This window comes from Meleagris gallopavo, chromosome 23 (genome assembly GCF_000146605.3).
Source record: "Meleagris gallopavo isolate NT-WF06-2002-E0010 breed Aviagen turkey brand Nicholas breeding stock chromosome 23, Turkey_5.1, whole genome shotgun sequence".
Classification (NCBI taxonomy): domain Eukaryota; kingdom Metazoa; phylum Chordata; class Aves; order Galliformes; family Phasianidae; genus Meleagris; species Meleagris gallopavo.
This window is the reverse complement of record NC_015033.2, coordinates 1152446-1164545: the sequence shown is the minus strand read 5'-3', so window position 1 is coordinate 1164545 and position 12100 is coordinate 1152446. Positions and strand designations below refer to the sequence as shown.

The window sequence follows — 12100 nt, the reverse complement described above, 5'->3', positions numbered from 1 at the left end:
TTGACAGCTGTAGCTGGGGGGGGCTCACACAGACCCCACAGATCCCCCCCCCAGTCCCACCCCTATGGGGCTCCACCACCCCTCGCACCCCCAAACCCCAACAACTGAGGATGAATGCTGGGATTTGGCTTTATTTCCCCTCCCCTCCCACCCAATGTTCATTTTTTGGGCCTCTCTTGGTGTTTTTAATTAACCAACCCGCCCCATTCTGACCTCAGGTGCCTGCCGGGGTTGTGGATCACCGGCTGCCGCCCCGGGGCCGCCGAATCTCCTCATCCCACATCACTTCTGCTTTGTCCCTGTTCGGAAAGTCGCAGGGACTCCGTTGCCCTTTTCGTTCCCCCCTCTGTTGGCTAAATCAACTTGGTAACTATTCTTATTTCCCCCTTTTTCCTCCCAAAGATGGCCTCGACACCAACAGCCACCCGGGTGAACCTCAGGGCTACCAGCCCTACGAGCACAGCAAGCAGGACAACGAATCCGGCTACGAGAGGCGGCCCTTGGACCCCGAGCACCCGTCACTGCACCCAGGTAGGGCCGCTCGTCACCTGGCCTGGCAGCCCTCCCCGCTCAGGGGACGGCAGGGGGAAGTTGTTTGCTGTGAGAGCGGTGAGGTGCTGGAAAAAGCTGCCCAGAAAGGCTGGGGATCCCCGTCCATCCCTGGAGATGTTGAAGGCCGGGTTGGATGGAGCCCTGGGCAGCCTGGTGTATTAAATGCGGAGGTCGGTGGCCCTGCCTGTGGGTTGGGGTTGGAGCTTGGTGATCCTTGAGGCCCCTTCCAACCCTGTGATTCTGTGCCTTTCGGCTGACGGTTCTGCTCCCTCTTTGTCACCCGCAGAGATGAAGCCAGATCCCAAACCCGAAGACCCCGCTCCCGCCTACACCGTGCCGCCCCCCAACTACAACACCCCCCCCGCAAGATATTAGCTGTTCAAAAATGACAAAAATGTTCTTAAGCCTCTCTGAAGGAAGGGTGACCAAACAGACTGCCTTTTGTTTAGCAATGGGGCTGGCTTGCGAGCCACTGAGAGGTGGTGTCCGGTCACTGTGTGCGGGACCCAGCAACACGACTTATCTATCGCCAGCAAAGCGAATCAGGCTGGGGTATTAGCAGGGGGATTAAAAGTCGAAGTTGCTGGTGCAGCAGCGAAAACAGTGGCCACCCACAGGGCTTGCTGGAGGGACAAGCTTGTAAAGCTTTCTCGAAGTGAGGGAAAAAGTTGGGGCTGTGATCTTCCCAGTGCTAACGTAAATGAGCCTTGGATTCGTGATATTAATACTGACCTGGTGTGAAGGTATGGGGAACAGATGCCGCTGGTTTCAAACAGTGCTCAAGCTTCTGTACGCTCGTGTAGGCTCTGAACATGAGTGCAGGTTCCTACATCTTTTCCTTCAGTAGTTTTGAGCCTTTTGCCGCACGCATATGCAGGTAGGAAATGTTTTAAGCACTTTCTCTCCCAGTTTCTGAGAAACTACCAGTGCCTACAGATAAGAAAGACTTACTCAAAGTCACAGTGTAAGATTGGGCACGGAGATGTTTTGTTCACAACCTGAATGAGGGCGAGAGTCCCGTGTACCAAGAATGAAGCAGAACGCAGTCAAACCTGATTTAAAGCAGTTGGATGGTTTTTACCATTTGGACTGGTAGCAACAACTCTTAGCCGTGTTAAAACGTGTCTGTGTTAAGACATTAAAGCCTCAAATGGTCTCAGCCAATGCCAGCGTGGCATTTTTCATAGATTTCATCTTGCTGTTTTCTTTATGGTTGGCATTAGGCAGCGCTGCTGAGAGCCACGGGTATTACAGGGGTCGGGCTGCCTGGCGGGGAACGGGCATTTCCATGCTGCCTGCAGATCCCTCAAAGAGGTGAAGCACAGAACTGCAGCACAGCTATTTTGTTGTCACACTTCAGCAGAAATATTAAGATGGAAAACGGCTATGTGAGTTTTCCTTTTGCCTCTTGGCTAAAAGTAAGCTTTATTTTCATCTTCCCCCAGACCAGATCCTTAGAGAATTATTCCCGTGCACTTTGCCTTTATGTGTTGCCGTTCACTGTTATTTTTCTGTGGGTGATCTTCAGTCCTAAGGGACTGAACTGTGCACTTCTGTCTTCTCTGCTAGGAGCTTGCACAGCACAGCGCTGCGCTGCAGACTCCTCCCTGTTGTGTTTCTTGGCTTGCAAATGTGACATCTCAATTTGTACTTTGACTCTTCCCTAATATTTTTTTGTATTTTTTTTTAAATGCACAGATTGCTGGTGGGTTTTGTGTGACTGGGGAGCAGAATTACCCCAGTCATTTCTACGTGGGGTGGCCTTAGCATTACCGATGTGCTCAAGAGTTCTCTTGCGGTCTCCCCAAAACATGTTTACGAGTGGAGTGATGACACTCAGAATGCTGTGAGGCTGTGCTGCCTGGAGGAAGGAGAACTGCTTTGCCAAAGATAAACTCATTGCAGTTTTTTTTCCTTGGAGTGAGGATTTTGGCAAGGTACCTGCATCAGGGTAGCAAGATGGTGAGAGCACTCAGGTTAGCAAGACTGGGATTGGTATTGGCCCCATTTACTTCCACTCATTTCTGATAGCTCATGATTGAGATGGATCACTTGGGAGGCTCAGATACGGTTTTGAGCTTGTTTAATGTTTATATTTGTAGCTTTTGGAGAGGTTTGAATGGCTTTTGAATGGTTCTGACGAGCCAGAAGCAAAATGAAAATGTCTCAGATCAAAAAGTATCGTTATCTGTTAAACATCTGGTGAGAAAGTGCTTTCTTTTAGTACATTCTGTTGGACTCGGACAGATGTAAATTATCCCAGCTTGTTTGGAAGCTCAGCTATTGAGGAGGGAAGGCTGTGGGAGCCTTAGCACAGCCCCCAAATAAAGCCTCGTGTTGCACCTGTGCCTCTTGCGGTGCTTAAACATATCTGTGCAAAAGAATAGAGAATGTTCACAGTATCTTTATGAAGTGCCGCTTCTATCAGAAGGGTTTTTTTTTATTAACAAACCCTTTGACTGCGAAGCCTCCGTTGAAATACTCCTTGACCTTTACAAGTGGATCGGCCAGACACCAACCATGTGAGGTGGGTCATATGGAACAGATTTAGATACAAACTCATATCATCCTAGCAGAGGAATGCAAAGTCCCTCCCGATCCCTTCCACAAAGCTGCATCATGTGTGTGAGATAAATCCAAGGGACAGGAGGGCTGCCAGACAGCATGAAGGACAATAACTTTGCTATCTCAAACAAAGCGGCTCTGCCGTTCTTAAAGGTGCCCTGCCCTTGTCCCATGGCCACTGCGAGTAACTGGGGGTGTGGAAGGAAGAGGGATCTGGAGCTGCTTTGAGCCTGCAGTGCTCTGGCAAAACGTATATGGGACCAGGTGAATATTAAGGTGCCTTTGGAAGGCTGCGTAAACTTTTAACAAGTCGGAAGCAGTAAAGATTTCAACTTCTTTCTGAATGCCAGAACACCTTGAGGACGTCCAACCAGTTCTGGTTTTAGACAGAAATCTACAAGGGTAATGAGGGCTTTCCTGAAAGCTCAGAGATGAATTTTCCTCCCCATGCCTTCTCTTGTAAAAATGCTCAAATGCAAGGGAGAGAGCTTGAAAGCCTAAGTGATGTTTAAATTAAGATGCGAAGTCTGTGGAGCAGTGAGAACAAGTGTGAGCCACAGAGGCTGAGAAATCTCATCTGATCCAGATGATGTGGATCTTCCAAAATGTCAATTTTAGCAGCAGCCACTATTTTGGGATGTGTTGCTTGTATACCTCCCATACAAAGACTCTGCTTGGTGCTTTCCACACGCGGGGCATCTCGTTTTCTGCGTCAGTTTGGTGATACTGAGAAGAGGTTATTTGAATTTCAAACATTTGCAGAGAAATAGACTTATTATTTTTACTTCCAGCAAGTCTGCTAATGGAAGAGCATCTTTAAGCCATTGCACCATAGTTTAGCCCATTGGGACCTTCTCTTGTCACGCTGTCTGGGCGCTGGGATGAGTGGTGGTGCTCGAGCTCCATGCAGGCGCAGCTCAGGCTTCCTGCAGATGCGGGTAATTGGGGAGTGCTGAGCTGTGCAGGACATCCAGGCACTGAAGTGCCTCAGTGGGGCTCCTGCTGGCACTTCTGAACCCTGGGTGACCCGGTTTTGTTGGTGTACGGCAGGAAAATGTGAGCATCAGGCCTGCTGAGACAAAGCGTGGCAATTTGAGTTTGAGAGGTGTCAGACTCTTGGCCAACATCGTTCTTCATTCCCTTATTTCAGAGTTTTTTCTTTCAAACTGCTTTTGCCTTAGGACTGCACAACTCTGACCTCTAGCACCGATATTATAGCTTTAATTATGTCTGCCAGACAAATATGTCACCTTCAACTTACTTCAGTCATGCCGTGCTATGAATCTCCTCCAGTCAGTGTACTGTAAGGCTCTGCTTTTTGACAATGCTATTAGCAGGGAAGCATTTTAAGCCGTTCATTGTATAATCATCCCTGTAAGGTGGTGTTTTTCACTAAATTAATCAGCGGGGTTTGTATTTAATCAACAGCGATACACGTATATTTTTTCCTAAGATTACAAACCTCTGTGTCAGTGTTTCGCGTTAAGCTGGATTTTGCAGTTTATCTGATTTGTGGGATTTTAATAAGTTTGGCCTGCACATAAGTAAATGTACACTTGACCTTGAACATGAAAGCAGAAGAGGAGCTGCAGCCCCTGTTTTCGCTGCTGACCAAGCAAAAGGTTTAAACATAGAAATTAAAATTTCCTTTCGGTATTTATCCTTTTTAGTTAAGCTATAGCAGAAGAAAAATGCAGCTTGGGCTACGTCTGAACCAATCCTCACATTATTAATATTCCTATTAAAGAGCGGTGAGGATAAAGAGCAAATGGGAAAGAATAGGAATTTCCTTTGCTTGCTGACACTTGAACGTAAAACATTATTAAGATGATTTGTTAAATAATAGAAAAGCTTTTTCATTTCCTAATTTTCAAGCTCCAACTAAAGCTATCTCCCAGCAACCTGCTTCTCATTCCTTAATATTTAGACTTATGGACCAATTTGAGAGTATTTTCTTTCCTGCTATGATTAATGCTTCTATGAAACAATGTCATCGCAAGCCATCTACCTACCTTGTCAGCTTGGCATCAGCCTGGCTGTGCTGTGCTGTAATTTATGGTTTCAGCCAGTAATTTGCAAATCTAATGTTGGGGAGGCTATGAGGATCTGAAATTTGAATGCTTTTTACTGATTTGGTAAATATCTCCCCCATTAGTAAAACAAATGGCACGGGGATCAGACATCATCTCCAAGGCTCAATAAATATTTTATCAGCCATAATGGAAATTGTCAAATTGATCTAATTGTACAATACGTTATCAACAAGATATCAAAGTTGGACATGGCCTCTGCCCTCGTCTATCATTTGCAGGCTTTTGTCTTCGATTGCCACTTCCTGGGAGGAAGGCAGGAAAGAGCAGAGTTCATCACAAAGTGGTGTGAATGGCTTACCGGTGAATATCCATTCAGAAGATAAATTCTGGAGAAAATAATTAACTCTCCCCTGCTTGACTATAAAGCAGGACTGCAGAAGGTTCATGTAAATCTCCCGGATGATAGCTGATATTTTTATGTTGAACCTATATGCATCGGTCTGATACGTGGAGGCAAATTATCCATCACCCGTACTGCTCTGGAGGTAACATTCGTGCCTTCATTCCTTTCTGAAGGTGCTGAATGAGTGAATTCAAAAGCAAATTTTAGTTGTCTGGCAGCTGCGGCGGGGACTGTGTAATTAATTTATTAATAGAAGTGTAGAAGGAGAAAAATGGCCTAGCTACAGCTAAAATTGAATACAATTATTGCTCTGCTTGAACTCAGTGCAAATGACCAGTCACAGGGAAAGCAAATTTGTAAATAATTAAAGATTTATTTGGATGCTTGATTTTAACCACGTTAAATGAGAAGAATTCGCCATGTGAAAATTCGTGGTGGTAAACTTACCTTCTTAAACATCATCTTGTAGAGGGTGCTGGAGAGATGCTTGATTTAATATCTCTTTTCTCAAGTGGTTTTGTTGTTTTTTTTTGTTGTTGTTGTTTTGTTTTGTTTTGTTTTGAAGGGGAAAGGATAAAGCAAAATCCATTTACATTTCTTGTTTAAGGATTTCCTGAAAAGTAAAAGTTGAGAAAGGTTCCTTGCAGCTGGTCTGTGCCGGTGGCCAGAATCCAGAGGGGCCTGAGGAAACTTGTATCTGACAGAGTAAATCTCTGCTATTTTTCAAGGTGGAAAGGTTTGTCATCTTTCCTCACTGAAAGCATTCAGTCTTCAACCAACCTGTTAATATTTAATGGTTAAAGACGCAGGAAAATGCCACTGCTTTGCACTGACTGATTCACAAAAAAAATCACAGGACCGCCTTAAACTGATGAACCAGTGTGTAACTGCTTTTGTTCAGTTGTCTTCCAAGCGTTCATTGTCTAGAAGAGGTCAGATACTCTCTTAGATTCATTTTCTCTGTGCCACAAGTTGCTTACTGCTAAAAAAAAAAGGATGTGAGTACTTGACTGCTTTGCTGAGGCTGTAGACATCGCCGACACAATGAAGATCTTAGGACAAAATGTGCAGTAGAAATGGAAGCATTTTCCTTTCCTTTTCTCTTAATTATTTTTTGGGTCTAGTTTGGGTCACAACGTACCCAAACTTCAGTGTCTCCTGCTAGGCAGATGGCTGGAGAATTTCAGTGGCCTTTCTTGAGCGTGTTCTTGGGTGCAGCCCCTGGATATGCTTTTCATTAGGTAACTTGGAGGCTTAAAGAAAGAGTTTGCACTTGATGTTTTTGGTTTCCGGTCATTTTGAATAAAAATAAGAATAGAAAATGTGGTATCTTAGTAGGAACCTTGAGTTGAAGTGGCTTTAAGTAACGCTGTCTTTGAGGAAGTGCTTAAAAATCATGCAGCTAGCAAGCTGCAAGCATCCCAGAACGCCCTGTTACTGCAGTTTGTCGGGTACAGCAACTTTCTGCACCTTGGGCAGAGAACAGAAGTGTGTGCAGAGAATGGAAGTGTGGGTGTGAGGGGATAGAATCCATTTCAGCACGCTAAAAACTGAGCACAAGGAAGATCGTAAAATTCATCACCTCAATGAAAGCTATTTTAACAAAATACAGCAGACAGACAACTAAGACCAAGTTAAGCCTGGGCTTCAATGCAGTTTGTAGCCTTGGGGTTGCTGAGCCAAGAGAGATTTCTAACCATAAGCCATACGCTTGCTCTGTCTTTCAGTGTTCTTTTAGAGTATGTGTCCCATTTTCCACCCCTGTGCATGGTTGTTCTGTTATGGCTGGTAAGTGAGTTGTTTAGTGTTGTTTTCTCCAATGGAGTTCTAGACATGAGTTTTTATGTTGCGTTTTTAGCAAAGTACCTGGGAATGATGGAGTGTTAGATCAAGAGGTTGTATTCAAGATTTTGATATCAATGAAAAATAAAATACAACCTGTATTCAGATAGCTCTCAACACTTTTCTGTAGCAATACAGTAGCAAGGAGTAGATGCAAGTTGCATTTTGCTGAAGACTTTTAAGTATTTGGTTGACTCCAGTTGCAAAATCTGCTCATCTGTAGAACAGTGTTCTCCTGGGTCTGTTTTCAGACCAAGCAGCCAGGTAATGTAAGCAATGAAGCAGTTTTTCCAAATGATTCTTTCCCATTAGAATTTAGTAGTTGGTGTAAGGAACAAATCTTTGTAGCACAGGTCATGGGTGCCTGGCATGGAAGAGGTGAATGCTTTACAGCCTCAGGGTTTGAGAATTTGTCCTAACTCTTTCCTAGTGCTGACTTCCATGCTCATGACTTTGTGGAGCTGTGAGGACTCAGCCATATCCCCAAAGTGGTGGGCGCTGTGTTGGCCCTGAGGGGGGTGACCAATACCCAGGCTCATTCCATTCCATTCCATTCCATTCCATTCCATTCCATTCCATTCCATTCCACTCTACTCCATTCCATTCCATTCCATTCCATTCCATTCCATTCCACTCCACTCCACTCCACTCCATTCCATTCCACTCCACTCCACTCCACTCCACTCCACTCCATTCCATTCCATTCCATTCCATTCTATTCCATTCCATTCCCTGCAGTACCTCCCAAGCACTGTAATGTTTTTTCTCTGTAGCCCACAACCAGTTGGTCTGAACAACAGAAGTGATGGCAAACTTGTGGGTGTGAAAAAGCAGAGTTTAGCTCCAATGCTCTGCTCTGCTTAGTTAAATTTGGTAAAAGATGTATTTAGCTGTAATGCAAGGCTCATGCAATCCGTCTTTTCTCCGCATCCCATGCACACTCCCACCTCTGTATCAGCAGACCCAGATCTTTATCGGTAATGGCTTCTGGTGAGAGAAAAAAAAACCACCACGTTGCTCTTAAGTATTCATTTTCTAGGCCAACAATAACCCTAGCGTAGACAAATAACTCCCTCCTAGTTCCTATGGAGAGAAGTGTTAGACTACACAGACAGTGAGGTCATTCATAGTCACTATTGTTTCTTGATAACCCAATTAAGAAAGTGCAATTTATCTAGCCTGTTTCCATTTAATTATCTAATTTGTCTGAGTGAGCCGGACTCGCCATCTCCCCTGCACTGCAGGGTTGCTGTCGCACCACGGCCCTGTTCTGCAGTGTGCTCCCCAGGTGCTTTTCATTCATTTGACCTATAGTCATAGACAGTTATAAATCAGGAAGGTAGAGAGAGCCATCGCATTGCTTTCCCTTACTTTATCATTAGGGGGGAAATGTGCGCGCTAGATTGAGAGCCACGGTGCGCTATTGCCCTCTTACTAATCTGAGAGCAAACTTTAATAAAGATATTTTATAGTCTTCCATTTAGAACTAAAGATGGCTTAAAAAAAGGGTGGTGTGTGAGGAGAAAGATTTGTCACTGTGGATGTGCCATAATAAAGGATCAAACCCACCGAACTGCCATCAAGAAGTTGTTATTAATACCCGTGTATCACTGTTACGAACAGGCTCTAATGAATGCTGTCTCTGTAAATACTGTATTTCTGCGGTTATGGCTGCTGCCAAATGCACTTCTGGAGATACCTATCTGAAGCAGAGGGATAATTTCAGACGCACAGCCCGCTCCAGCTCTCTGAAGCCGTACAAACGAGCAGCTGAGCCGCGGGAGGAACCGGTGGTGTCTGTTTCTCGAGGGTTTGTTCTGGATTCCTTCCTGCTGTATCGTTTTATCTGGAGCTCTCTCCTTTGTGATGCTCGGTTCCCATTCGCAGGGTGCACTTGGTGCAAGGCAGCGAGGTCGAGGCTCGTGGCTCTCGATGCCTTTCTTGTTCTTACTGAGTGGTGACTGCTGTCTGCGGCTACTGTGGAGGGACGGGCAGCTCAGGGCAGCTCTGGCTGCAGGGTGTGTGGCTTTGCTTTTCCTCTGAAGCTGTTGAAGCTGCTGCTATTTCTGCAGAGGTGTGTTCTGCGCTACTTGAAGTTAACCATGAACCGTGCTATCTGCTGCTATCATGGAGCTTTGTTTGCTCTGCTACAGTCCTGTGCGGTCCAAGCAGGTGGACAAATACCGGAGCAGGGTTTGGCTTTGTTTGTGTTGTGTCGTGTGGGTTTCTTCCTCTCGCCTCTCCACCCCTTAACCCTATAGCAACAGCTCCCCTGTGCTTCAGCAGTGTGTTCCGTGCTGCTGATCCTGCCTGGGGCCTGTGGGACACCAAGGGAGTTCTGTAGGAGCTGGGATTCCTGAAACTGCTTCTGTTACCAAATGCGCATCGAAATCTGTCCATCCAATTTCCCAACAGTTCTTCTGAGAAGTTTCAAGCTCAAAAAAATCCCATCTGTTGGCCCTGTCAAAATACAGTGCATTGTAATAATTTGTCTTTCATATCCTTCTGCACAGAGCAACAATGGCAAATTTCAGCTCTGCCACTAATGCTTGGGGATCAGCAGAGCCCATGCTTCAGATTTCCTGGAGCTATTAGCAAAGCTTAGGGCCAGTGCTAATTATGCAAAATTCCTCCACTCAATATGCTCATGGCTTCTTGTCAGTTATTCTTCTTGTGTAAATGCTGGGTTATAGGATTGAAAATACTGTTACATCTTGAATTAATAGTTTGAGCTTTCCTTCAGTAGTCATTCTTGGCTAAAAATGGGGTTAGAATCATGGAGTTGCAGGTTGGTTTGGGTTGGAAGGGACCTTTGAAGGCCATCCAGTCCCATTCCTTGCAGGGAGCTTGGACTTGCGCAGTGTTTGCTGAGCATTTCTCAGGTCAGTCAGTAAGGGTGGCTTTTATGACAATATAAAATACTTTTAAAATTAAGATCTGCTTTGTTATTCCTCTTTAAAAAATTGCATATTCCTCTTGAAATATGACCTTACTCAGAAAACAGCAATGAAGAAGATACTGCTTTCCGTGGAACAACTGGCACTTATCTACACAGCTCTGCGAGCACAGTTCAGCTCTGACTCAGAACACTTCTGGCTGTTTGTTAGAGCTTGGGGCTGTCCTGTTCTGATGAGGCTGTGTCTCCAAGGCTGGAGTACGAGGGCAAAGCTGCTTCTCCCGGTCCTGAAGCTGAATTCAGTGCCAGCAGTAATGAATTTGCCTAATGTGTGTTAGAATAGAAACAGGCTCACCAGTCACAAGTGGCTGTACGTCTCCTCCTCCATATTTGCTTTGTCCTTCCATCCCTTTGGCGCAGTGTTTCTTGGAGCTTTTCCCCTTTTCAGGTTGAAGCCCCTCTCTGCCCGTGGACACGCAGCCCCTGCCCCTAACTCTGTGCTGTTGGGCACACCATTGCACGTGAGGTGGGACCCCCTTCTGGCCCAGCTTGGAGGCTTTTAGGGGTGTTAGCATCGGGCCGGAGCTGAAATGGAAAGGAAAAATAAATAAATAAATAATGATAACGATAATAAAAGAAACGGTGGTCATTTTTTGCATCTGCGGTTTGATTTGTGCTTGGTAGCACGATATTCTCTGCTAAGTGCTTGGCGGAACGCCAGGAATTTGGAAAAAAATAAAAAAAAAAAAGAAAATAGTTTGTAAATCCTGAAAGCTTCGCATATTTCTCCTGAATGATTATTAGCACAAATATTTATACTGTGAAAAGACAACAGGCGTTATTTGTTATTCTCCTGGCGAAGTGCTGGCCGGCCGGCCGAGGCAGCGCGCTCAGCCCCTGCAGGTAACTCCTCTCCTGCAGTGCTGGGCCCCATCCTGCTCCCCCTGCCTGCTTATGGAAGGGACCTGAGCAGCTGTGAGCTTCAGAAGGCTCTTCAGGTTGCTGTGGGTCGATGTCTGCAGCATGCTGTGGGTGATACATAGGCATGTATTAAGTCACGTTCTCCAGGGCTCCGGCTGGGTCTTGCTGCTGGGGCAGAAGGGGCTGTTTTACTCTCGCTGACACATCTCACTAAACTCTTCTCCCCCTCCCCCGTTATTCCGAGGAACCACCAGACTGAAGTCTGCATCCTTTTACATGGCAGAAAGCCTGGGAAGGATCCTGTGCTCGTTTCCATTATGATAAAAGACAAAACAACTAAATTAAATTGGAAGCAATCTCTGCATTACACAAGTCTGCATACTCCAAAATTCTCAAAACAAAAGAGGTGCAGGGGAAGCCAATCACCATCGGAAAGGAGGAAAAAGTGTCTCTGGACTCAGACTTTTACTGTTCCTTAACTCAGAACTGAAATATTTTAACCCCTCCTCAACCAGAGCCGTTCACATTGCAGAAAACAAACAGCAAAGCCCAGAAAGCCGCCGTCAGTCTGGATGCTGCCTGAATTTTGTGCTGTTAAGAAATGCCAGTTTCAAAGCAAACGTGGTTGCAGCTCACGTCAGTGACTTTGTTGCAGTGTCTGAAGCTGCAGTTTGCACGTGTTCACCGGAGGGATGTGTGAGCCAGCTAGAGGGAACATGTGCTAGTGACTTGGCAATGCACAAATGCAGAGGAAATCCAAAACTGTCTTCTAGCACTCAGTCTCTCTCTCTCTCTCTCTCTCTTTTTTTTTCCCCTTTAAAGAAAAATCGTTGAAACTTTGAAAGACTAGACTATTATTTGTTATGGTTAAGTTGGCCACTGACCCAC

At 45.5% G+C, this 12100-nt stretch overlaps 1 protein-coding gene across 1 annotated transcript in view; it reads left to right on the top strand.

Annotated features, from left to right (window-relative positions):
• The window catches only part of LOC104914119 (heterogeneous nuclear ribonucleoprotein U-like protein 1), a 48433-nt gene extending 47506 nt beyond the window's left edge, over nucleotides 1-927 (top strand). Inside the window, exons 2-3 of the mRNA XM_031556713.1 lie at nucleotides 219-531; nucleotides 839-927. Of these exons, the coding sequence (XP_031412573.1) occupies nucleotides 219-531; nucleotides 839-927 (402 nt within the window). The remainder of the gene's footprint in view (nucleotides 1-218; nucleotides 532-838) is intronic.
• The last annotated feature ends 11173 nt before the right edge of the window (nucleotides 928-12100 follow it).